The 26,300-nt window shown below is 38.4% G+C and overlaps 1 protein-coding gene across 7 annotated transcripts in view; it reads right to left on the bottom strand.

The window, feature by feature from the left end:
• The window catches only part of PRIM2 (DNA primase subunit 2), a 279,267-nt gene that overhangs the window by 206,672 nt on the left and 46,295 nt on the right, over positions 1–26,300 (bottom strand). For all 7 annotated transcript variants that reach the window (XM_019931461.3, XM_019931463.3, XM_019931462.2 and 4 more), the window contains exons 6-7: positions 3,099–3,194; positions 1,364–1,501 (exon numbers count right to left, since the gene is read on the bottom strand). In XM_019931461.3, coding sequence (XP_019787020.1) covers positions 1,364–1,501; positions 3,099–3,194 — 234 coding nt within the window. The remainder of the gene's footprint in view (positions 1–1,363; positions 1,502–3,098; positions 3,195–26,300) is intronic.

Genomic DNA, 26,300 nt, shown 5'->3' with positions numbered 1-26,300 from the left:
AGAGAACATAGGTAAAACATTCTCATACATAAATTGTACCAATGTTTTATTAGGTCATTCTCCCAAGTCAATAGAAATAAAAGGAAAAATAAACAAATGGGACCTAATCAACCTTACAAGCAAAAGAAAGAAAAACCACCCTTGCACAGCAAAGGAAACCATCAATAGAACGAAAAGATAGCCTATGGACTGGGAGAAAATATTTGCAAATGATGTGACCAACAAGGGCTTAATTTCCAAAATACACAAACAGCTCATATAACTCAATGACAAAAAAACAAACAACCCAATCAAAAAATGGGCAGAAGATCTAAATAAACATTGCTCCAAAGAAGACATACAGATGGCCAATAGGCACATAAAAGGATACTCATCATCACTAATTATTAGGAAAAAGCAAATCAAAACTACAGTGAGGTATCACCTCACAACAGTCAGAATGGCATTAAAAAGTCTACAAACAACAAATGCTAGAGAGGGTGTGGAGAAAAGTGAACCCTCCTACACTGTTGGTGGGAATTTAAGCTGGTACAGTCACTATGGAAAACAGTATTGGAGGTTCCTTAAAAAACTAAAAATAGAGTTGCCTTATGATCCAGCAATCCCACTCTTACGCATATACCCAGACAAACCATAATTCAAAAAACTACATGCACCCCTATGTTCATAGCAGCATTACTAAAATAGCCAAGACGTGGAAACAACCTAAATGTTCATCAACAGATGAGTGGATAAAGAAGATGTGGTACACATATAAAATGGAATGGAATGAAATGTCATTTGCAGCAACATGGATGGCTGCTAGAGATTATCGCACTAAGTGAAGTAAGTCAGAAAGAGAAAGATAAATACCATATGACAGCACTTATATGTGCAATCTAAAATATGATACAAATGAGCTTATCTATGAAACAGAAACAGACTCACAGACATAGAGAATGGACTTGTGGTTGCCAAGGGGGAGGGATGGATTGGGAGTTTGGGGTTAGCAGACACAAACTATTATAGAATGGATAAACAACAAGGTCCTACTGTATAGCACAGGGAACTATATTCAATACCCTGTGATAAACCATAATGGAAAAGAATATATATATGCATAACTGAGTCACTTTGCTGTACAGCAGAAATTAACTCAACCTTGTAAGTCAACTATACTTCAATAAAATAAATTTTAAAAAAATTAAAACCTAGGAGTTCTACAAGTAACAGTACAGCATCATAAGCAATCTGAATATTATTATAAAAATTAAACTATTTTTTAAGAAGTACAGAACAAAACTATCAAGAGTATGTAACTGAAAACATGAACATATAGAAATAAAGTGAACATGGAAATATGGAAACAAAGTAAAATACTTACAGCCAGAGCCTTGGACAGTTTGGTTCTAAATTCATTAAGGATGATAGCCACAATGTCCTTGAGTGGTACATAAGCAAAGCCATTTTCCAAATAGACTTTCCTTCCTCTGAACAAATCCAGAGCATCAGCAAAAGGGATCTGAATTCAGTGTGAAAAACAGGGAAAATAAGTCAGTACCTGTCATTACGAAATTCTCCTACGTCTTCGTAAGTACTAAGGCTAAACAAAATCCCTCCTCTGAGAAAATCATTAGTCCTAGCAGATCTAAAGAAAAAAAAAAGCAAGAAGATCAATTTATACTCCTTGTAAGTAAACAACAGCATTAGGAAGGAGTGGCAGGCGGAAAATGTGTTTGTTTTAGAGTAGATCTTTCAAAAAATAATAAGCCAAGTTAAAATGCTTTATTTTCATTCTTAACTCATCAATTTACAAATTATAATCACCAGGATTTCAAATTCCCAGCTCAAGCCCTCTGGGTACACTGCATTCCTCTCACATGACATAGTCCACATTTTGTTCTGTATCAAGTGGAATCCAATGTGTATACAATATGTTCAGTGCTAAAAATTACCAGTAAGTAAAGTAATTCCAAATTTCTTCACCTATGTTTCCACTCTTTCTCCAGAGAAATATATTGGAAAAGCTAATCTCAACACTAAGAAATGGAAATAATAATAAATGTCCAGTTTTATCTTTAAAATAAGTACTTGCCAGTAAATATTTTTTTAAAAACCTAATAAATACTATTCTACTTACACTTTTTAAAGTCCTATGAACTATGGTAAAATTTTAAGAGATGAGATTATGGTAATGGTATTAATAAATTGCAAAACTCATCCTTACTCTTCAACAGAGTTTTTCTACTTCTTAAAAATGAGATAAAAAAACTAGGTTAAAAAAAAAAAAGATTCCCCAAATACCCTATTCACCCAAGTTTTATGGAAGAGTTAAATCTATATGCCCATAATTCTTCAATGTATTCAATGACACCACACAATAATCAGATCATGTGTTTTTACAGAAAGTTTCTAATTAATTTACAGATTTCTACATCCAGCACACAGTCCTTGCCCTGAAGCAGTTCACCACTTGGTTGAAGAAACAAGACGGACTCACGTGGACAAACACGCCCTGCAGGAGGACGCTGGCCAGACTGGGGTGGGGGTGGGGGGAGCGGGGGAGGTAGGGATGGAGTGCCCGTGGTGGCAGGACCCGCACCAGACACCAGGCATGGGCGGCAGATAGCCGCCCCTCCCCTGCTTCGGGAGGTCCTCAGCCCCGCAGCCCTGCACCTGGCTCACACAGGCAGGAGTCTGTGCTGAGGGTGCGCGGATGGCGGTGTGGGGGCAGGGGCCGGACCCGGGCAGGGGGAAGAAGGCCGGGGCCCCAGGGCACCCGGGAGGGAGGAGAGGCTCCCGCGCGGAGGCGGCGTAGGGAACAAGGGGCCGGGGAAGAGGGGCGTTGCAGGGCTTCCCAGCCCCAGCGCAGCCCGAGGCTGAGCACAGTGAGGAGAGCGTGGCCCGCAGTGGGTCGGCACCCGAGCAGCGCCAGGGGTCGGTGCAGCGCAGCCCGGGGCGGAGAGCACAGCACATCCGGGGGGCGAAGACAACATCCGAACAGAAGGGGGAGAGGCTGCGCCCACAAGAGGCTACACAAATGCGTCAATAAAACACGGATAGGAGCTCAATGTGATACATTTAACAAAACCTAGGAAGTACTTTAAAAGCGTACCTACCTTATAAACTGATTCCAGCTCCAACTGAACCCCACCTAAACTGTGTGATGAAGCCATAATATCCTGTTCTCGGAGAGTCTTATCTTCATCACTTATCTAAAAGGAAACATATTTTATATCGTTTAAAAATTAAAACTCTGCATTCAGTTTCAATAAAGCACTTTCCTGTTCTAGTGAAGATTCTATACTTTTTAAAAACTTTTAAAACCCTGGTATCTGAAATCATTCCTAATATGATTATTAAGTCGTTACTATCATTAATGAAGCCAAAATATAGAAGAAAATTTAAATTCAATATACTTTCAAATTTCTACTCTGTCAATTTCTGAGGACACATATCGAAAGAACAGTAGCAGAGAAACAATATCCTGGACTAGCTGCACCCACAGACTCATGAAAGGAGAAAATGAAAACCTTTCTGAAGAAATATACAATTCTCCTAGGGCTTAGTATAGTCCTCCAAATAACTCCCCAAATACAATCTCTAGCACACAGAGAAAACACACACACAAGGAAATAAGACTCCATCAGTGGGAACCAGATTGGTAAAACGAAAAGAAAAGTATAAGGATTGGAAAAAAGAAACAAAATTGTCATTATTTACATATTATGTGATTAGAATCCTTAGAAAATCCAGAAAAATCCACAGATAAATTATTAGACCTACTGACCTAATTAAGCAAGGTATCTGGCTACAATGTCATATACAGAAAAACCAATTGTATTTCTATCTGCCAGCAGCCCACTTTAATAATGGATTTTTTTTAAACTACCATTCATAATGGGATTAAAACTATCAGTATTTAGGAATAAATCTAACAAAAGATGGTCAAGACCTCTAGGAAAAAAAAAAATGTAAAACCTTACTGAAGGAAACTGGAGAAAACCTAAATAACCGAGAGACATCCATAAACATGCACCAGATGATGTAATACTATAAATGTACCAATTCTCCTCAAATTAACCTGCAGAATCAATATACTCTCAAGCAAAATCACAATAGTTTATGTGTCTGTGTTGCTTCTAGAATGTATAGGGACACACAAAGTGCCAAGGAAAGCCAAGATAGAAAAAGACAGTCAACCCAATAGAAAAATGATCAAAAGATATGAACACACGCTTTACAACTGAGAAAATTTGAAGGGCCAATAAATACGATCGTATCTCGTCTTATTGCACTTGGCTTTATTGTGCTTCCCAGATATTACTCTTTTTTTTTTTAAACAAATTGAAGGTTTGTGGCAACCCTGTGTTGAGGAAGTCTATTGGCACCATTTTTCCAACAGTATTTGCTCACTTCGTGTCTCTGTCACATTTTCGTAATTCTCAAAGTATTTCAAACATTTTCATTATTATTGTATTTGAGAGCACTGAACAAACAAACATGTATCATCAAAAATCAGTGCAAGAGAGTCATCAACTGAAAACTACCACCTCAATTCCTTTTTGGTAATGGACAGGATAAAAATACAAAAACTAAAAATGTAATATAACTAGATGTCATGAGAAGTCTCAATAGGCAAAAATTTTAAAGGGTGTCACAGCACACATTATATACAATCAACACTCATTCTAGAGTGTTTAAATTGAGTTTTAGCAATAGCAAATATTTCTCTAAGAGCTAACACCAGATTATTTTCCTTTAGTATTGGCTTTGTTTACATATACCTGTTGATAGTAACTTCTCTACAAAATTGACTATTTACCTTTTACTCCGCATTCCATAGGACAAATCCTTCCAAGCTCAAATATACCACCAGATACACAATGCAAAGACTATTTGAGAAGAGGCAGGTATGTTTCAGAGCCAAGCTGTAATTCGCAAACAGCAACTGATAAAGTGAGAAACTGACCAGGGAGACATAGTGAAAGGGAACAAGGTATCTGTACATCCTCGTGATGATCTTTCACTATCTTTAAGTGATTTCCAATTTAAATATAAAAACTATTTCAAATTTGTGTAGTGAACGCTTACTTATTTGAAATTAAATAAAAATTAAATACACATGCCTGTTCTCCCCACCATTAATGGGGATAATCATAGGTGATTGCATGGATCGTTTTTTGCCCAAATGGTTTTGACTGGATCTGGCAATACTGAAGCTGAGGCCAAATGTGTTTAACCCACCACATCCCTTTTACAATCACTTATTATAGCAACAAAGAATTAGATAACTTTGAACATACAGATGTTTGCCATGATAATATCTGGGGTTTTAACTGAACAAATCCCACAGCAATATATAAGAACCACTAAGACTTCTCCACGAATATAGGGGAATATAGTACCTCTCTTTCCCTAAACTCAACTCAAATATTTGTATTAACAATACCACAGGTGTTTATAAGCAATTAACGGCTCACCAAGTAACTGTCAGGTAAGCAGGGGAAGCACACTTCAGCTCAACTGTCATACAACAGAATACTTTACTTACAAGAGACTTAACGTTCCAAACACTCTTCTACCTTAGGTATATAGTCAAGGCTCAATTTAAACAAAATTCAAGGTCTTGAATGAAAACTAGAGTAGATTATTAAAGAATGTGGTAAGACTGTCTTTCACTGAAATCTTCCCCCACCCCCCAAAAAACTAGAAAAAAAATTATCTGGACTTTACTTAGATTAGAAATAATGAATAAAATTCTAAGGGATTCAATGTGTTTCTAAACTGTTCACCCAAAGTAACTGGGTGCATTCCAAATAATGCACATTCTAGCTGAAATTAATGTCATTTCCTACATGATAGCCTTTCAGTAAATATTGTTTTTCCTTGGTGAATTAAAAAGTTCATCCATTTGCCACACACATCTAAACCTTCATTTAGCTATTTAATAATAAACAAAATAAGAGAATTGTCACTGAAAAATGTTGGATGACTGTCTGAAACTTTATTAATTAGTATAAACTTCTATTAACTTCATTATTTCAAATTTCTAAAATAATCTTGAGTATTCTCTTCTGCTTCTGGTATAAAAACTACTGGGAAAAATATGAGCATATTTCACTTTCTCAGGCTTCCCTAATGAGGTTAACTACTGGATGCCTAGAAAAAACTCATTCTCCAAAAGAGCAAGACAAAATTAAACAGCTTCCTGCTTTTACTAACAAAGGATCTCATGTAAGAGTTAAAAACAACTACAGTGGAACAATTATAAAAGCAGAGGAACTGAGTAGAAAGTATATCGTTTTTGTAACTGCAGAAACCTAAGTTCAAATCTTAAAAAAGTGAATTAACCTCTTCATACCTCAGTTTCTCCATTGGTAAAAGGAAGAAAATAATACCTGTTTCATGAACTTTTTTGTCAGAATTAAGTAAAATAAAGTATGTAAAGTGTCTAGAATAGGCCTAACATATAGCATGCCTTTAATAAATGGTAAATATTTATTATTACTATCAGTAATGTACATTTTGATTAGCTTGTTTTCCAGGAACACAGTGAAACATTTTTGATCCACATGATCATGATAAGATGGCAAAGCTGGAAGATCCTGAGCTCACCTCCTCCTACAAACACACCAAAACTACACCTATATATACAACAACTCTCTCTGAGAATGACCTGAAGACTAGCAGAAGAGCTCTTGTACAATTAAGGATATAAAGAAAAAAACACACTGAGTAGGGTAGAAGGGGCAGAGACACTATCTAGTCAAGACCCACATCCCCAGAGCAGCAAGCCACAAGCAGGAGGAGATATCACAAACTCAGAGGCCCTCCCTCAGGAGCGAAGGGTTTGAGCCCCATATTGGGCACACCAGACCCAGGGACTGGCACTGGGTAGGTGAGCCCACTTAACTAGCTTTGAAAACCAGCAGGGCTTATGCACAGGAGAGCTGAAGGAAATTGAAATTTCACTCTTAAAGGGCTCACACACAAACTCACTCACTGGGAGTCCCAGCACAGAGGCTGCAGTTTAAAAAGAGCCTAGTGCTCTAGATAGCTTGCCAAGGCCACCCCAGCAAACCCCAGGTCCACTCCAGCACCAATCATCCCACCAAGGCAGCAGCCCCAACATGTCCTGGAAAAGCCCCAGCCCATCCCCACTACAACTCCACCTGGCCTGCCAAAGCTGACCAGCACATACAGTCTACACTGGGGATACTCCTATACAAGATCACACCTCCAAAACCAAGAGACATAAGGTTTCACCTAATTCACAGAAACAAACACAGAAAGTCAAACAAAATGAGGAGACAGAGAAATCTGTTCCAAACAAAAGAACAAAATAAAATCCCAGAGGAAAACCCTAATGAAATGGAGATAAGTAATTTACCTGATAAAGAGTTCAAAGCATGGTCACAAAGATGCTCGCAGAACTCAGGAGAAGAATGGAGGAACACAATGAGAACTTCACAAAGAGTTAGAATATATAAGAACCAATCAGAGCTAAAGAATACAACAACTGAAATGAAAAATACATTAGAGGAAATACACAGCATTTTAGATGATACATAAGACCACATAAGCAACAAGGAAGAGAGAATAGTGAAACTCAACCAATAAGAACAGAAAAAAGAAAAACGAATTTTTAAAAATGGGAATAATTTAAGGGAACTCTAGGACAACACCAAGTGCACTAACATTCACATTATGGGCCCAGAAGGAGAAAGGGGCAGAAAACCTATTCAGTAAAATTATGGCTGACAACTTCCCCAGACTGGGGAAGAAAACACACATGCAGGTTCAGGAAGCATAAAATCCCAAACAAGATGAACCCAAGAGATCCACACCAAGACATATCATAATTAAAATGGGAAAAGTTAAAGACAGGGAGAGAAACTTTAAGGCAGCAAGAGAAAAACAGTGAGTCACATACAAAGGAACCCCCAAAAGGCTATCAGCTGACTTTTCAGCCGAAACTTTGCAGACCACAAGGGAGTGTCATGCTGCATTTAAAGTAATGAAAGAAAACAACTTACAACCAAGAACAGCCAGGAAGGCTACTGTTCAGAATCAAAGGAGAGTTAAAGAGTTTCCCAGACAAGCAAAAACTAAGAGTTCATCACCACTAAACCAGCCTTACAAATGTTAAAGGGTTTTTAAGCAGAAAAGGCTATAACTAGAAATAAGAAAATATATGAAAGAAAAAAACCTCACAGCTAAAGGCAAATACATAGTAAAGACAGTGGATCATCCATTTAAAAAGCTAGTATGAACATTAAAAGAAGAAAGTCATAAAATCAACTATAATTACAATAAGCAATTAAGAGACACACAAAGTAAAAAGATGTAAAATATGACACCAAAAACATTAAATGTAGATGGGAGGAGTAAAAAAGTAATGCTTTTAGAATGCATTCAAACTTAAGCAAACATCAGGTTAAAACAAACATATATATACACACACACACACACACACACACACACACACATATATATATACACACATATATGAACCTCATGGTAACCAAAAACCAAAACCCTACAAGAGATACACAAAAAATAAAGATAAAGGAATCCAAACATAGCACTAAAGAAAATCATCAAACCACAAGGGAAGAGAACAAGAGAAGAAGAAAGGAAGAGAAATACAAAAACAACCAGAAAACAACAGCAAAATGGCAATAAGTACATAGCTATCAGAAATTACTTTAAATGTAAATGGACTAAACTCACAAATAAAAAGATATAAGGTAGCTGAATGGATAAAAAAAATAAGACCCATTTATAGCCTGCCTACAAGACACTCACTTCAGATCTAAAGACACACACAGGCTGAAAGTGAAGAAATGAAAAAAGATATTCCATGAAAAAAATGAAAAGAAAACTGGGAGAGAAATACTTGTATAAGATAAAAGATTTTTTAAAACAAAGGCTGTAACAAAAGATAAAGAAGGACATTACATAATGATAAAGAGGTCAATCTAACAAAAGGATATGATGTTTGTAAATCTTTATGCACCCAACATAGGAGCATATAAATATATAAAGCAAACATTAACAAACATAAAGGGAGAAACTGACAGTAATACAATAATAGTAGGGGACTTTAATATCCCACTTACATTAATGGATAGAGAGAAAATCAATAAGTAAACACTGACCTTAACGCACTAGACCAGATGGACATAATAGATGTGTGTGTGTGTATGTGTGTGTGTGTGTGTGTATAGAACATTCCATCCAAAAGCAGAACTCACATTCTTTTCAAGTGCACATGTGACATTCTCCAGGACAGATCATATGCTAGGCCACAAAACAAGTCTCAATAAATTAAAGAAGACTGAAATCATATCAAGCACCTCTTCTGATCACAACATCACAACAGTTTGAAACTTGAAATCAATTACAAGAAGAAAATTGGAAAAACAAAAACATGTGGAGGCTGAACAACATGCTACTAAACAACCAATCAGTGAACAAATAAATCAAAAAGGAAATTTAAAAATACCTAGAGACATATGAAAATGAAACCAAATGATCCAAAAACTATGGGATGCAGCAAAAGCAATTCTAAGAAAAAAGCTCATAGCGATACAGGCCTACCGCAAGAAACAAAAACAGGGCTTCCCTGGTGGCGCAGTGGTTGAGAGTCTGCCTGCTGATGCGGGGACTTGGGTTCGTGCCCCAGTGCGGGAGGATCCCACATGCCGCAGAGCGGCTGGGCCCGTCAGCCATGGCCACTGAGCCTGTGCGTCCGGAGCCTGTGCTCCACAGCGGGAGAGGCCACAACAGTGAGAGGCCCGCATACCGCAAAAAAAAAAAAAGAAACAAAAACAACTAAAATAAACAATCTAACTTTACACCTAAAGGAACTAGAAAAAGAAGAGCCAACAAAACCTAAAATTAGTAGAAGGAAGGAAATTAAAAGACCAGAGTGGATATAAATGAAATAGAGACTAAAAAAAAAAAAAAATAGAAAAGATCAATGAAACCAAAAGCTGGTTCTTTGAAAACATAAAGAAAATAGACAAACCTGTAGCCAGACTCATCAAGTGAAAAAAAAAAAAAAAAAGAGAGGGCCCAAATAAACAAAATCACAAACGAAAGAGAATTTACAACCAATACCACAGAAACACAGCCATAAAAGACTACTACAAACAATTACATGCCCCCAAATTGGACAACCTAGTAATAATGGATAAATTCCTCAAAACACACAATCTTCCAAAACTGAATCAGGAAGAAATAGAAAATCTCAACAGACCAATTACCAGTAATGAAATTGAATCAGTAATAAAAAAAAAAAAAATCCAGCAAACAGAAGTCCAGGATCAGATGGCTTCACAGAGGAACTGTATCAAATATTTAAAGAAGAGTTATCCTTCTCAAACTATTCCAAAAAATTGAAGAGGAAGAAATGTTGCCAAACTTATTCTACAAGTCCAATATCACCCTGATACAAAACCAGACAAAGACACTACAAAAATAGAAAATAACAAGCCACTGTCTCTGATGAATATGGAATGCAAAAAATCTTCAACAAAATATTAGTAAAACAAATTCAACAATACATTAAAAGGATTATATACCATGACTGAGATTTAGTCTCAGGATGCAAGGATGGTTCAATATCTGCAAATCAATGTGCTAAACCACAATAATAAAACAAAGAAAAAGAATCACATGATCATCTCAATAGATGCAGAAAAAGCATTTGACAAAATCCAACATCCATTTATGATAAAAAAAACTCCTAACAAAGTGTGTATAGAGGGAACATATCTCAACATAATAAAGATTACATACAACGAACCCACAGCTAACACTATACTTGATGGTGAAAAGTTGAAAGACATGGATGCCCATCCTCACCACTTTTATTCAACACAGTACTAGAATCCTAGCCATAGCAATCAGACAAGAAAAAGAAATCAAACGCATCCAAATTGGAGGGAAGAAGTAAAACTGTTACTATTTGCAGATGACATACTACATGTAGAAAAACTTAAGACTCCAGCAAAAAAACTATTAGAACTAATAAATTCATGCAGTAAAGTTGCAGAATATAAAATTAAATTACAGAAATCTGTTGCATTTCTGTACACTAATAACTCTCAGAAAGAGAAATTAAGTAAATCCCATTTACAAATGCATCAAAATAAATAAGATACCTAGAAATAAATTTAACCAAAGAGGCTAAAAACCTGTACTCTGAAAACCATAAGACAGTGACGAAAGAAAATGAAGACAATACAAATAATTGGAAATATATACCATGCTCATGAAATGAAAGAATAAATATTGTTAAAATGCCCATACTACCCCAAAAAACTACAGTCCATGCAATCCCTATCAAAATACCCATGGCATTTTTCACAGAACTAGAACAGTCCTAACTAGAATAGCCTAAAATTTGTATGAAACCACAAAAGACCCCAAATACTCAAAGCAATCTTGAGAAAGAAAAACAAACTTGGAAATATCATGCTCCTGATTTCCAACCATACTACAAAGCTACAGTAATCAAAATAGTATGGTACTGCCGCAGAAACAAACACATAGATCAGTGGAACAGAATTAAGAATCCAGAAATAAACCCATACTTTTTTGGTCAACTAATTTACCACAAAGAAGCCAAGAATTTACAATAGGGAAAAACAGTCTCTTCAATAAATGGTGTTGGGAAAACTGAACAGCTAAATGCAAAAGAGTGAAATGGCCATTTTCTAACACCATATACAAAAATAAACTCAAAATGGGTTAAAGACTTAAATGTAAGACCTGAAAGCATAAAACTCATAGAAGAGAACATAGGTAGTATGTTGTCTGACATCAGTCTCAGCAATTTCTTTTTTTTGGATCTGTCACCCCAGTCAAGAAAAACAAAAGCAAAAATAAACAGATAGGACTTCATCAAACTAAAAAGCTTTTGCAGAATGAAGAAAACTATCAACAAAACAAAATGGCCACCTACTGAATGGGAGAAAATATTTACAAATGATAACTGATATGGGGTTAATATCCAAAATATATGAACAACTCATATAACTTAATATCAAAAACAAACAATCTGATTAAAAACTGGGCAGAGGAGATGAATAGACATTTTTTCCAAAGAAGACAAACAGATGGCCGACAGGCACATGAACAGATGCTGAACATCACTACTCACCAGGAAAAGGCAAATCAAAACCACAATGAGCTATCACCTCATACCTGTCAGAATGGCTATTATCGAAAAGATAAATTTTGGGGAGGGTGTGGAGAAAAGGGAACCCTAATACACTGTTGGTGTATTAAATTGTAAATTGGTGCAGCCTCTGTGGAAAACAGTATGGAGATGCCTCAAAAAATTAAAAATAAAACTACCATGCAATACAGCAATTCCACTCCTGGAAAGAAAACAAAAACATTAATTCAAAAAGATATATGCACCCCTATGTTCACTGAAGCATTATTTACAATAGCCAAGATATGGAAGCAATCTAAGTCTCTACTGATAGACAAATGGATAAAGAAGATGTGGTATATATATACACAGTGGAATATTATTCAGCCATGAATGACATCTTGATACTTGTGACAACATAGACTGACCTAGAGTGTATTATGCTAAGTGAAAAAAGTCAGAGAGAGAAAAACAAATACCATGATTTACCTATATGTGGAATCTAAAAACCCAAACAAAAGAACAAACAAAGAACAGAAGTAGACTCACAGATACAGAAAACAAGCTAGTTTTTGCCAGAGGGGAGGCGGACAGGGGGAAGGGCAAATAGGTGAAGGTGATTAAGAGGTACAAACTTCTAGTTATAATATAAGTAAGTCACAGGGATATAATGTACAGCATAGGGAATACAGTCAGTAATACTGTAATAACTGTGTATGGTGACAGATGGTAAGAAGATGCATAGTGGTGATCACTTTGTAATGTATAAAAACATTAAATCATTATGTTGTACACCTGAAACTAAAATGATGTTGTAAGTCAACTATATTTCAATTAAGTAAATAAAGTGAAATGTTTCCTGAAACTAAACTGGTTTCTATGAATTTGTCATTTTATTAGTTAAACTAACATATGACTGGTCTTTAGGGGGTATACAAAATAACTAATAAAGTTAGCTAGGTTATCGCTACAGCACCTTACAATCAAGGCATATTATGCTTCCCAAATTAACATCTTCCTGAACAGAAGTATATAACAAACTTCTCTAAATGGAATCGCATTTCCAGAATGACTTACATTATTATTCCAGAGATGCTCCATCTTCAGTCTGGTTAATTTTCAATCAGCAAAGACCCTGAACATTTGAGCCTTGAAGTTCTCTTTCCACCACTACTTACAATTCCCCTACCTCAATCTCTATTTTCCACACCCACCCACGAAATAGTAAGTACCTGAATGTTTCAAATGGTATATGCAGTAATGGTATAATCTTTTTTCAAGCAAAAATCACACAGACCTCTAACAGTTTTGGTAAAGTTATACTTCCTTATTTTATAATCATGTTGTTTTACATACTCCTTAGTAAAAGAATTAAGGATCTGGGTTGTGTGCATCTTTTTCTTTTTGGTATTCTTCATCAGACCAAGAATGGGGAGAGCAGGCTCCCTCTGCCAGCAATCCTGAAAGGGGATTAAGAGCGAGGTCTGGAGCGGCAAACGTTCCCACGGGTGAACAGGTGTCGGAGGCTGTCTGTGTAGACTGCCCTGCTGTTCACCCTGTGCAGAGTCCCTCACTGAGGGGGGATTACACATCCCCTACCTGCTGAACTCACATGTAGCCATGTGACTTGCTTCAGTCAGTGAGAGGTAAGTAGAGGTGACACATGTCACTACCAAGCCAACAAGTTACAAGCACGTGGTTTACCCAGTTCTCTCCTCCTTCCACCACAGCAACTGGTAAAGTTCCAGATGAAGGCTGCTCGATCCGCCTGAATCATGGCGCCAAAATGACACAGAGCAGGGCTACCGCTGGCCCACAGGAGACGTAAAGCATAAACAAGAAACAAACCTTTTAGCAGTCTCTGAGGCTTAGGGGTCATTTGTTACCACTGCATCGCCTATCCTGACTGATAAGAGTGATCTCCCTCCTCTTTGGATCACACATTTTCATCAATAAATTATTTTGAGCACATAATTCCAATATGTTTATAAATTACATACACATATCACTGTATATTAGGTACTGATAACATGCCTCCCCCCCCCCAAAAAAAAAGGAAAAAGGAATGAGATTAAAAATATGTAAGTTGCATTACTTACATTCTTCCCACATTCCCAAATGATCATCTTGGGCACACCAGTTTGAAACCACTAGTCTATTACCCTGGCCTCTGAAGTAAAGATACAAACAATGCTTCCCAGAGATTTATTCCATAAACTTCCAATCAACAATATTCATTTATGTTTATTAACAGTTTGGCCAGTTTTCTCCTTGAATCCACACAGCTCTCTCTATCAAGGCCTGGTCCTTAAACATGGCTGTACATCAGATTTGCAGTGGAGCTTTTCAAAGTTACAGATCCCTGGTACGACTTAGACCTACAGATTGAAGCCCAGAGGTGTATATTTCTTTAGAAGGTCCATTAATGACTCTGAAACACACCACTAGTCTAAAATACAGTAAATCCCAGGGAAAGAATCCTCTTTTCTAAAATAAATTTACCATGTCCTAGAAATACTACCATCAATTCTAGCATTTGATTTTTTTTTTTTTTTTTGGAGAATGTTTCTTTCTGAAACACTAGAACCTACTATATACCAAGCACTATTTCCAGCAGATGGGATCCAGCTATAAACAAGCCAAAAAAAAAAAAAATCAAAAAACCTCTGCTGTCATGAAGCTTATATTTTAATGGCATGAGACAGACAATAAACAATAAACTATCAGGTAGTGATCTATGGTGAAAATAAAACAAAGGGATGTGCTACGGATGGGACAGATTTATACTTCAGTTGTATAGTCAATTAAAGCCTCTCTGGAGAAGTGACATTTAATTGGAAACCTGAATGATAAGAGCATCGAGGTAACAGTTAATGCTAAGGTGCTAGAGAGAAAAAAGGCTAGTATGCCGGAGGAACAGAAAGAGGCGATGGAGCAGGGGCAGGAGAGGGACAGACAGGGCTCTGAGGCCTGCTGAGATAGGGTTTTGTACGAAGAATGGTACAGTAAACTGAAATTTCAGGCAGAGGAAAGTTCCGATCTGATTTATACTGTGATTTTAAGCTTGCTCTAGTGCTGAATGGAGAAAGGATTGTGTTGTAAGGAATTGTACTGGAGAGAAAGAGATATACTCTCAGTGGGCAGTTTAGGGAAAAGATGACAGAGGCCTGAACTAGAGAAGTACAGGTAGGAAAAAAACAAGTGGACAGATTTGGGATATGTTTAGGAGGTAGCATGGCCTGATGGACTGCAAATGAAGGGGTGGAGAAAAAGACTCCTAGGTCTGGGGCTTCAGCCACTGGACAGATGGTGACACCATTTACTGACTCATCTTTTTCTTGATCCTCATCTCCACTGCCATTTATATTTTACTTCTATACATATTTATCATATGTGTCTTGTTGCAAGTCACCTCTAACCCTTTGTAGAAAGGGGCATGGCATCAATAAATACAAATAAATGATTTCAAGTACCATTTTTTCTTAAAATTAAACACATCTGTATAGCAGGTAAAAAGTAATACCAACAATATTAAACTTCTAATTTTATTAATATTAAATATTAAAATATAAATATTTATTAAAATATTTTGTTTACTACAAAATTAATTTAATACAAAATATTAATAGTAAAAAAGCTAATTAAAACAAGTAACTGATGGAAAGACTGTTTAAAATATCCAATGTATAATTAAACAATTAGGAATCACTTATAATGAAATTAAAAATCTGTGGGTAAAGCAAATACTGAAAGCAATTTTCATGATTTTTAATATTGTTACCACTACTTTTAATAAACATTGGTGCTATATCAGTAGTAAATATTGTGATCTATAAAGGGCACATGTTTGCCAAATGCCCTATGACCCAATCATTGATCCTACTGTGGGGATTTAGGATGGCGGCAAATTCCCTGACACTCTGTCCATTGAGAGCTGAGATGTATTCGCTCTCCCCATAACTGGGCTGGCCTGTGACTGCCTGAACAACAAAGTATGGTGCAAGGGATGCCAGGCCATCCCATGCCTCATCTTTGAGGGGAATGACAGCTTCCACCTTGTTCTCTTGGAGTTCTGGGTCACCAGAAAAGAAGTCCAGCCCCCTTGTTTGCGGGATGCCATGGAGAGGATCCCTGCAGAGTCCAGCCTTCTAGAAGTCCTCATCCAGCAAGAGGAATGTGAGTGAAGCTGTCTTGGACATCCTAGACCAGACTAGCTACCAACCAAGGAGCCCCATGCAACACCATGTGGAGCAAAAGAACTGCCCTGTTGAGCCCAGTCTGAATCCCGGACCCTCAAAAGTGTGAGATATAATAAAATGGTATTGTTTTAAAACATTAGGGTTAGACTATGGTTTTAAAGTTTTAATGTTAGCTTTCAGAATTGTTGTTTTAGGTTTGGAGACAGATGTTACACAGTAATAAACAGCCAGAACACTTATCTACCTAAAATAAGTTAGTTTAAAACATTTTTTCTACTAATAATCCAATTCTTACAAAATACTTCCTTCATTTAAATGTACAGAAGAGAGCCAAATAAAGGGGGAAAAAATTAAACTGGTAAATCTCTAGGGGAAATCTTTACTTTACTTACAAATTCTTTGTCATTTTTATAGTCACCCAAAACATTCAAAGTTAGAAAAATGAACAATAATTTAATATCCTGACATTCTAATTAGTATGTTGATGTCTCAGTAACTCTGCCAACATGATCAATGTAAAAATCAATCGTCTGGTTATTTTATTACTGCTCTTTTTTTAATAGCATAGGCACATTCGGAACACACTAAAATTTAACACCAAAAAGGAAAGATTAATCACTTATACTCAAGCACATTTCTTCTCTCCTACAAGAAAACAAGCCTCTTTTTAAAAAGAGCTGGGTAATTTATACAAAAGTTCTTCTAAGTCTCCTAAATAAATCAAAACAGCAGTTAATTCCTGAGCTGCACATAACAGGCCCAGATACACATGAGAACAGTATAATCTGACAGGACACATCAGGAAAGCATTCCCCCCATCCCACCCCACTCAGCAAACATTCCTTCAGCACCTTCTAGAAGCCAGGTACAGTGCCAGCAGATAACACGAGCAAAAGTAAGGTGCTACTTATAAACTAACTGTAGTATTCAACCATAGCAAAAGCTTATAGGAGATGACAAATTGACTCCACCAACAATGAAATCTGAAAGCAGCAGCCACTCAGAGAGGAGAAGGTGTGACCTCCTGCAGCAGCAGGAGAGCAGAGGTCTTGCGAGAACCTGGGTGTCTGCCAGGCCCGGGGAGAGCGGGAATGGAGCACGTACCCCAGGGCTGCCGGGGTGAGGTGGGGACACCCTCCAAACCACCCAGGGCAGGCAGGACGCCACATGACCCGGTGCTCAGCCTTGGCTCACAGGAACGAGAGGTGGGCAGATGGGAGGAAGCACACTCAGCAGAGTGGAAGAGAGGCAACAAGGGATCCATCCCAGGAACCTACGTTTTGAGTCCAGCTCAGAGACCAGACTCAAAGAGCCGTGGATAAAGCTGAAAGTCACCAATGGCACCACTAGGGCAGTGGCTTTGCCTGAGGCTTATAGATCAGCACTAACAGGGTAGCCAGGCAGCACTTAACAGCATTAAACATTATGATTTACTGAGAATAGCTTGATACCATCCCAGAGGCCGGACACCTAGGAAGCCACATGGGGCACAGAAGACGGAAGAAAGTCACTTCAATTAATCAATCTCAATCAGTCAATCTCTCTCTCTTGCTCTCTCTCGGGGACACACACACACACACACACACACACACACACACACACACACACCCCACCCCAGGTCTGAATTGGGGAGCAGGACTCAACTGGCCAATTTATAGGCTGAATGACTCCCAAGCTGGTATGCCCTAGAAAAATGCCACTAACATAGCAAAACATAAAGTAACAATAAGTAAACAATGCATTATGTAATAAATGATGCTGAATATATAGAAAGCAATATTAAGAAAATTTAAAAACTCATATCTATTCCTAAAAGCAAATGTAAAACTATATTACAAGACAATAGGTTAAATATAAAAATATAGAATCTTAGAGAAATAAGTGGCTGAGAAAAATCAGACTGTTTATATTATTTAACCCTAACCAAGAGGCTAAAAGCCTGAGTCGGAAACCCTAGAGTCAGAACTGAGACAACTTTGCACCAAAGATCTCAATGAATCTTTTGCTCAATTATTTTCATGCAAGTCCCTCGTCCTTGCCCTCAGTCAGTACCTAAAATTTAGACCCCTCTGGAGCCCCAGCAGTGCTCCTAGCCATTCTCATTTCTTCCAGCCCTGCCCCATCTACCCCCTCAGTGATATGTATACTCCCTCTGAGTTCATTCCAAAATATTTCCCACTTAGCCCTCCTATCCAGCCCGGCTCACAGGTTGCCCTCTTCCCAGTCCTCCTGGACCTCTGCAGCCTCCTGAGGACACTGCTCTGGCCTAAGTCAGCAGAGACTCATTCCCTCCCTCCCCCAACTCTGGCCAGCACCTCCCCCACACCATTCACAGCCCCAAATGCATCAGCCCCTCTGGCTCCTCCCCAGGATAACCCACCATCCCAGTTCTCAAAGGACTTAGGGTGTCTCAGGACATGGGACTTTCAGGGCTAAAACTGGGACCGAGGCAGTCCAAACCCAAATCTTCCTGACATGGTAACATTTCCCTTCTTGCCACTCTCCGAAGTAACTGCTGTATCCATGTGAAGACTGGTCCACACTATGCTCACAGCCCTGGCCCGCCACCCACCCCCACCCCACCTCAGCAGTCCACTCCCACAGCCACAGCACAGCCACAGCCCACACGCTCTCCCCAGCCGGATGCCTCACCCCGCTGCTCACCCACTCCATCATCCCCAACACGCACGCTCTGTGGGCCCATCAAAGTCTTGTTTAACCCAGGCCTTGAAACTCTTCCTGGTTTCAATTTTCATTCCCCAAATACTCTGTTCTCCAATGATACCAACCTATATGCATTCCCTGTAGCACATCATGACTTTCATCGCTATGATTTTGCACACATTTTCCATATCTGAAATTTCCTCCCATACCCTGTGTTTCTACAGGAAAATGCCTATGCAGCTAACACATTATCTCCACAAAGTTTCCCCAGATTTCCTCAACAATAGTTATATGCAGTATTACAGTATTTACACACTGTACCATAAGCATGTATATGTGTATCTTCCACACCATAATATGAACCTAAGCATAGATAAATGTGTTATATTTACTTATATTTATTTTTATATTCCCAGATTTTGTCATAATACCTGGTGAAACGTTTATAGACTGGAATATACGAACTACAAAAGGTGACAATGTTCAAACTGAAGAAACACAGAAAAAGAGAAGAAAAAAAATTAAAATTCTGTATGGTAAAACTTCAAGAGACTAAAAATTGTTATTGAGAGCATATGATAAAATAATTCATCAAATGATAAAAGCAGATAATTTATACAAAAAGTCGTAAGAATTCATAAACGCAAAAGGATGTTCAATTCTGGTAGTAATCAAAGACCAGTTAAGAGGTTACTGCAGTAGACCAACAAGCAGTAGTAAGGTAATCTTAGAATTAGAACATTGTGATAGAAATGGAAGAAAAAGATAAGCAATAAGAAAGATGGAAAGAAAACACCAAGAAGTGAAAGATGACAGGATCGTGCCTGGGTGAAAGCATGAACAACAGCACCTTTAATAAAGATGGTTTTACCTGACACAGTTACTCCAGATGAGCACATGGACAGTTCAGCAAATTAAAGCAACAGCACCCCTAAGAGCCATCCTCTCTGCAGCCCAGCCTGCACAGAGGCTGCGTAGCACATGCTGGGGGGGGGGGGGGGGGGGTGTGTGGTTTACAACAACATTCCAACAGCACAGCAGTAGACAGAGGCTCCTGGCTCCAGCCCTGGGCCGTTAGGCAGTTTCCAATTTCTTAAGTTATTCTGATCTACTTCCCACTGAAAACAATGAAAAATGCTGGACAAACCATTAAAAATATAATTAGCTTAAGAGCACTAAAAAATTGACAGAACAAGGGAAACTGCCAGGACAAATTTTGAGGACAACCTAAACCCAGGGGAACCAAAGCCACTATTGCCCTGAAGGCATCAGCCAGTGCCATCTGCTTGTGCTTCAGATTCACAGCCTCAAGGGGCAAAGGCAGCAAAAGTCAAGGATTAACACCCACCAACCATGGGATCCTAAAGGAGACCCTCCCAAAGGACAACATCCCTAGGGGAAGAATGAACTAGAAGTGACTCACCATCTCTCCCCAGCTACACAAGAATAAAGAGCAGGCTCTCCCGGCACTGGACAAAGAGGAAAAGAAAAAGGTAGGAATAACAAAGTCTTGGAGAAGCTGTAGCCACCCCGTGCAACAACCCAGGCACACATCCACAGTGCGCAAAGGCCCAGGAGTCATGGTGCTAAAGATGGTTTAAAAAGAGTCCCTGGTGGGGCTTCCCTGGTGGCACAGTGGTTTAGAGTCCACCTGCCGATGCAGGGGACACGGGTTCATGCCCCGGTCCAGGAAGATCCCACATGCCGTGGAGCAGCCGGGCCCATGAGCCATGGCCACTGAGCCTGCGCATCCGGAGCCTGTGCTCCACAACGGGAGAGGCCACAACAGTGAGAGGCCCGTGTACCGCAAAAAAAAAAAAAAAAAAAAAAAAAAAAGAGTCCCTGACTGGTAATACTCCAGAAGCCTAGCAGAGGCCACTCACTGCCTTTCAGAGAGAGCACATTCACCCCCTTGGAACCCCCAAAACTGTGTGAGGACAATAACCAGTCACAGATAACCAGGCACACAGGAAGCAAGGCAGCATGAGTTAGAAACAAGCACAACAATAGCAGGAAAGGACTACACAGATTTTGAGTCTTAGAATTATCAGAAGCAGGTTAAAACACAACGTACAACATTTAGAGAAGAGAAAAACAAATTTTAAAATATCAGCATGGAACAAGAATCCATAAAAAGTAACACATCGGTTCTTTAGAAGAACTTCCAGAAATTACAAGAGCCAAAATTTAAAACACAACAGCAGCAAAACAGACAAAACAGAACAGAGAAATAACAAACTGGGAAACAGTTGAAGAGAAATCATCTGTAATTCAGCAGAGAGAAAGAATAAAAAAGGAAAATGCAGATACGAGAATGAGATGTGAAGGACTGACTAAGAAGGTCTCAAATACACTGACTGGAATCCCAGACAGAGAGGAGAATGAATGCATGGAGGGAAATTTTAAATCAATACGGCTGAGAATGTCCAGAATTAGTATAAGACACCAATCTACAGATCCAAGAAGCCTAATGAAACCCTAGCAGGATAAACTAAAGAATTTCACTCCGAGTCAAACTGAGCATGTTAAAATTAAACAGAAGTGAATCAAACAGAGTATCTTAAAAGGATACAATAAGCAGGCTGGCGATCTTACCCTCAAAGGAGTTAGTTAGACCATCAGCTGACTTCTCAGCAGCAAAAGCAGAAGCCAGAAGACAGCAGAGTCATATATTTTCAATGTACTCAAAGAATCTGCCAAGAATCTAGAATTCTTCATCCAGCAAAAATATCCTTCAATAACAAATGTAATCTCCTTTCTTGTTTTTGTTTAGGAGAGAGGCATTTTCATTCAAACAAAAGAAGAATAATAAAATCTAAAAAGCTGTACTTTACCTCAAGCTAATGCAACATGGGAACAGGTGGACATTTATGGTAAGATGAATATTTAATGTTTTCCTGCACATTTCTTTCATATATACAATCACATTTTCTGTTATTACTAATTGGTTACTTATATAATTGTGTCATGGTTCTTCAACAGATCAGAAGACCCAAGGGTCAGGCACCATTTACAGGCTTCACTGGGTGTCCCTCGTATACACTCACAACTACTGTGCCCAGCCTGGGAAATATTTACTGGCTGCTGACACAGTCAATAGTTCAGGACTGAATTCCTACCATCACAATTTATTTTCACCCAAATATATGTGGAATTTTATTTCAATGATTTAACATAAAATATTAGATTAACAATTGTTCTGATTTTGCATTATTAAACTTTATAATCAGTAAATATTTTAAAGCAAAATTTTAATGAATGCTAAGGAGACTTTACAACTAAAGTGATCTGAAGTGTGTTCCCCTTCTCCAGTTTTCCTGTGAACTAAGTTAATCAAGTCTATGAAATCTGCCACTGTTTCTTTAATTCTAAACTATTTATTTAAAGCACCCAGTTAATTGGCACAATTCCTATATCTTCACACAGCTTTCTATTACTGAGCTTCAAATTTACCACTTTATGACTTCTCCCTTATGTTATCTTCTGCAACAACTTTTTGGTGCACAATTAAAGGCCTCCAAACTCCATCTTTGTTGGGGCTCCAACTGGCAAATGTCTTCCAAAAAAACAAAGGGAAGTAATTTTCCTTCCCACTTTTTCAATGTAGCCCAGTAGAAAATTGTTCAACTTTACTTAGTTCTAAGTTTTTTTAACTATGCAGCATTTTGGACATTTTCAAGATCACTGGAAGAGAGGCAGCCAAACTCTGATTCATGAAAGACAGGATAAGACAGAAGCTTTCCAACATAAGCAGCTAACAGTAGGATATTACAAAAATAAGGCTTTACTTAGCTGGGGAGGAAAGGATGAAACTTGCTTAGAGTCAATACAGACTATTGGTAAAGTCATGTTTATTCAAGCAAATGTAGCATGAAACAAAAGAGTAGGGGAAAATAAGGTCCGAAAAAGAAACTGATTTGTTACATTTTCTCTTATAGGCCATGGGAAATCAAATCATTGGAAATTTAAGTTTTTTAAAAAGTTAGGTGTTATTAAATTTATATGTCTATCATGTATTTCAAATTCAAGTGGACAGTAGAATACTAGATATTTTTTGTGTCTCGGTGAAGGAAAAGGAGGTGTTTATTCCAAGAGATGCTCAGATACATATATTTGTAACTGAAAATATTAGAAATTAGTTTTACGGCTTCGAAAAAGGTGTCCTATTTGGTGACCCAATTCAACAATTTTCATTCCTCAGAAAATTACCCAGACATTTGAGGCTGCAGCTGGCACAGAAATCCACCATCAGAGCGTCTCTGCTACCTCCTTTCGGCCTTCTTTTAAGATTCAGATGAAATACCATTAGCTCCATGATGCCTTCCTAGATTAATCTAGCCCACAGCAATACCCTCTTTACTTTTTCATAACTCTTACTGACAGCATCAAACATTTTACCTTGTTCTGTTTCTTGAAAAGTCTCTTCCTGCTCTCAAACTATAAGCATGTTAATGCAAATCCTCCATCATGCAAAGCATACTGCTGGATATACATAAAGCCTTTATTAAATATTGGTTACAAATTAATATAAAGGATTCTACGTAGGATGGACTCAGGAAGGAACTCTGGTAGCTAGGGGACTTTAAGATATCTTACAGACACAGTTGCCTTGCAAGCACACTTCTTATAAACTGTGTGTGAATCTGAGAACCTTGGTAGGAAAGGAGCTATAGAGTCAAACCCTTCCAAGCCACCTCCTGATGCTGATGGAGGCACCATCTCACACAGGTGTCCTGCAGACGCTGCTCACCCTTCGATCTTACTTCCGAGTCCTCCCCTTGGTTATATCCCTTCCCAACTCACAGTTCTATCCCTCATTACAGTCCTAAAATGTTCAAGTGCTCCATCTGCACTTAAGACATGGATTCAAACACAGGACGAAGCCGTGACGCCACCAAGAGAGTGGGTTTACTCAGGGACATCCAGTCCTCCAGTTCTCCAGGGCTTCAACAGTGGAGTACAATGGGAAGCACCCTGCCTGCACCACCCAAGGGCCCTCTTCTGGGCCCCAGCAATTCACAGCCCTCCTTCTACTCCTCTACATCAGAAATCCAAAAAAGAGCTCATGTCAGCCCTGAGGAACCTGTGACATTAATGCGACCCTCCCTGTAATAGCCATCATTCTTGTAATATTGTAAGTACGTATCTCATCCACATTGTATTATAATTAGTCTCCCTCCAAAGCCTGAACTCCTACCCACCTAAATGGAGCCATTTTCATTCTATGTCCTCAAAATTGTAAAAAGAGAGAGAACACACTGAATTCATACATTATATTGTTCTCTGTAGTAAACTTGACACTGATCTTTTATTCGAAATATCAGTCACTTGGTTCCTTAACTATATTTTCCTTGCTACTGTTAGTTTTAAGTTATCCCTCAAAAAGGCAAATTATTAATTATTACTTCAATTTTATAGAAATAAAGAAGAGCAGCCTTGGAAACTTACAAGAGAATTTTATGCTGCATTTCCTTCACTTTGTATCCTGCCTCCAGTAAGATCATTACAATCCAAAAGTGATACAGCTTAATGAATCCAGAGAGCTAAGCAGCAAATTCAAACAGCTGTGTATGTGTTTGCATACGTCTACGATTCTCCTGTTCCTTAAGCAAAGTGTTATAATAGCAGCAAATGTGTCTGCCAACACACAGACGGGTTTTAATAGGTCTCAACTGTCCTACTTCCCTGGACTTATGAAATAGTTTTTTAAATCTATTTTCAGTTTTTCAATAAGAAATAATTTCAATAGATTTTCCACAGAAGTTAAACCGTCCCCCTTATCTACCATAATCCAAACTCCATAATATGCAGAGCCAATAGGAGGCTATTGCTAAAAATAAAAAAGAAAGTAAAAATCTGGAAGCATTTCAAAAGGGCACACAAAAATCAAGGAGCTGTATGGTATGGTGTCTACAGTAACTTAAGATTGCTTTTACTCATTTATGAATGTCCCTTTCTATTTAAGAAAGTGCTTTTAAATCCCCATAGGAAGTACCCTGAATGTATCTCTTAGCTCACTACCTCTTAGCTGAACTGAATTTAGCAAGAAGAAACAACTATCCACAATCTATGCTATGAAATAAACACAATTAATTCAGTCTACTTTAAACTTTAGCAAACTCTGACAGGTAAGAGCACTGTATAATAAAAAGGTATCTTTGGAAGTAAAGAAGACCTCAAAGGATCCTGACACTCCTGGCAGATCTCAGGGATGTGGCAAGCCTCTCTTCCTCAAAATTAAAAAGCCATAAACTTCTCAATGAATTCTTTTTAAGCAGCTTCACCAATCACATTTCTGAAAGGTAGAAAGCATCTATCAACAACTTTCCTATTTCTGTCCCCTTTTTTTAAATAAATTTATTTATTTTATTTATTTTTGGCTGCATTGGGTCTTCATTGCTGCATGCAGGTTTTATCTAGTTGCAGCAAGCGGGGGCTAGTCTTCGTTGCGGTGCGCGGGCTTCTCATTGCAGTGGCTTCTCTCGTTGCGGAGCATGGGCTCTAGGTGCACGGGCTTCAGTAGTTGTGGAACGCGGGCTCAGTAGTTGTGGCTCGCAGGCTCAGTAGTTGTGGCACGCAGGCTTAGTTGCTCCGCAGCATGTGGGATCTTGCCGGACCAGGGCTCAAACCTGTGCCCCCTGCATTGGCAGGCAGATTCTTAACCACTGCGCCACCAGGGAAGTCCCCCATTTCTGTCCCTTCTGAGTTATCTGCTCTCCCTCAGAATTTTCTCTACTCACCTAATTATCAGAATTTCATTTTCCATACTATTAACCATAGTTTTGAATTATATTATTTTGACTACATTTCATAAAGTCTTTCCAAGTCATGGTAGGGTTGTTTGAGGGTATTTGGGGCACACTATTTTGTTTTATTTTCAGCTCAAATTCAAGAAGCCAGAAGCCTGAATTTAGCTCTGGATATCAGTTACCTATTACTGCATAACAAGTTACCCCAAAACTTAGCTTAGAACAGTAACCATTTCATTCCATCTCCCAATTTTTTTGGTCAAAAATTAAGAAAAGGGGACTTCTCTGATGGTCCAGTGGCTAAGACTCCATGCTCCCAATGCAGGGGGTCTGGATTTGATCCCTGGTCAGGGAACTAGATCCCACATGTCACAAGTAAAATATCCCGCACGCCAAAACTAAGACCCGGCAGAGCCAAATGAAAAAAAAAATTTTTTTGTTTTTAAAAGGATGCAGCTGGCAATTCCTCTGCTCCGTGTGGCATCACATGAGGTCAACAGGGGTACAGAGCTAGTGAACAGCCAGATCTGAAGAGGC

Source organism: Tursiops truncatus, chromosome 10, assembly GCF_011762595.2.
Source record: "Tursiops truncatus isolate mTurTru1 chromosome 10, mTurTru1.mat.Y, whole genome shotgun sequence".
NCBI classification, from domain to species: Eukaryota; Metazoa; Chordata; class Mammalia; order Artiodactyla; family Delphinidae; genus Tursiops; species Tursiops truncatus.
This window is presented reverse-complemented; position numbering and strand designations above follow the sequence as displayed.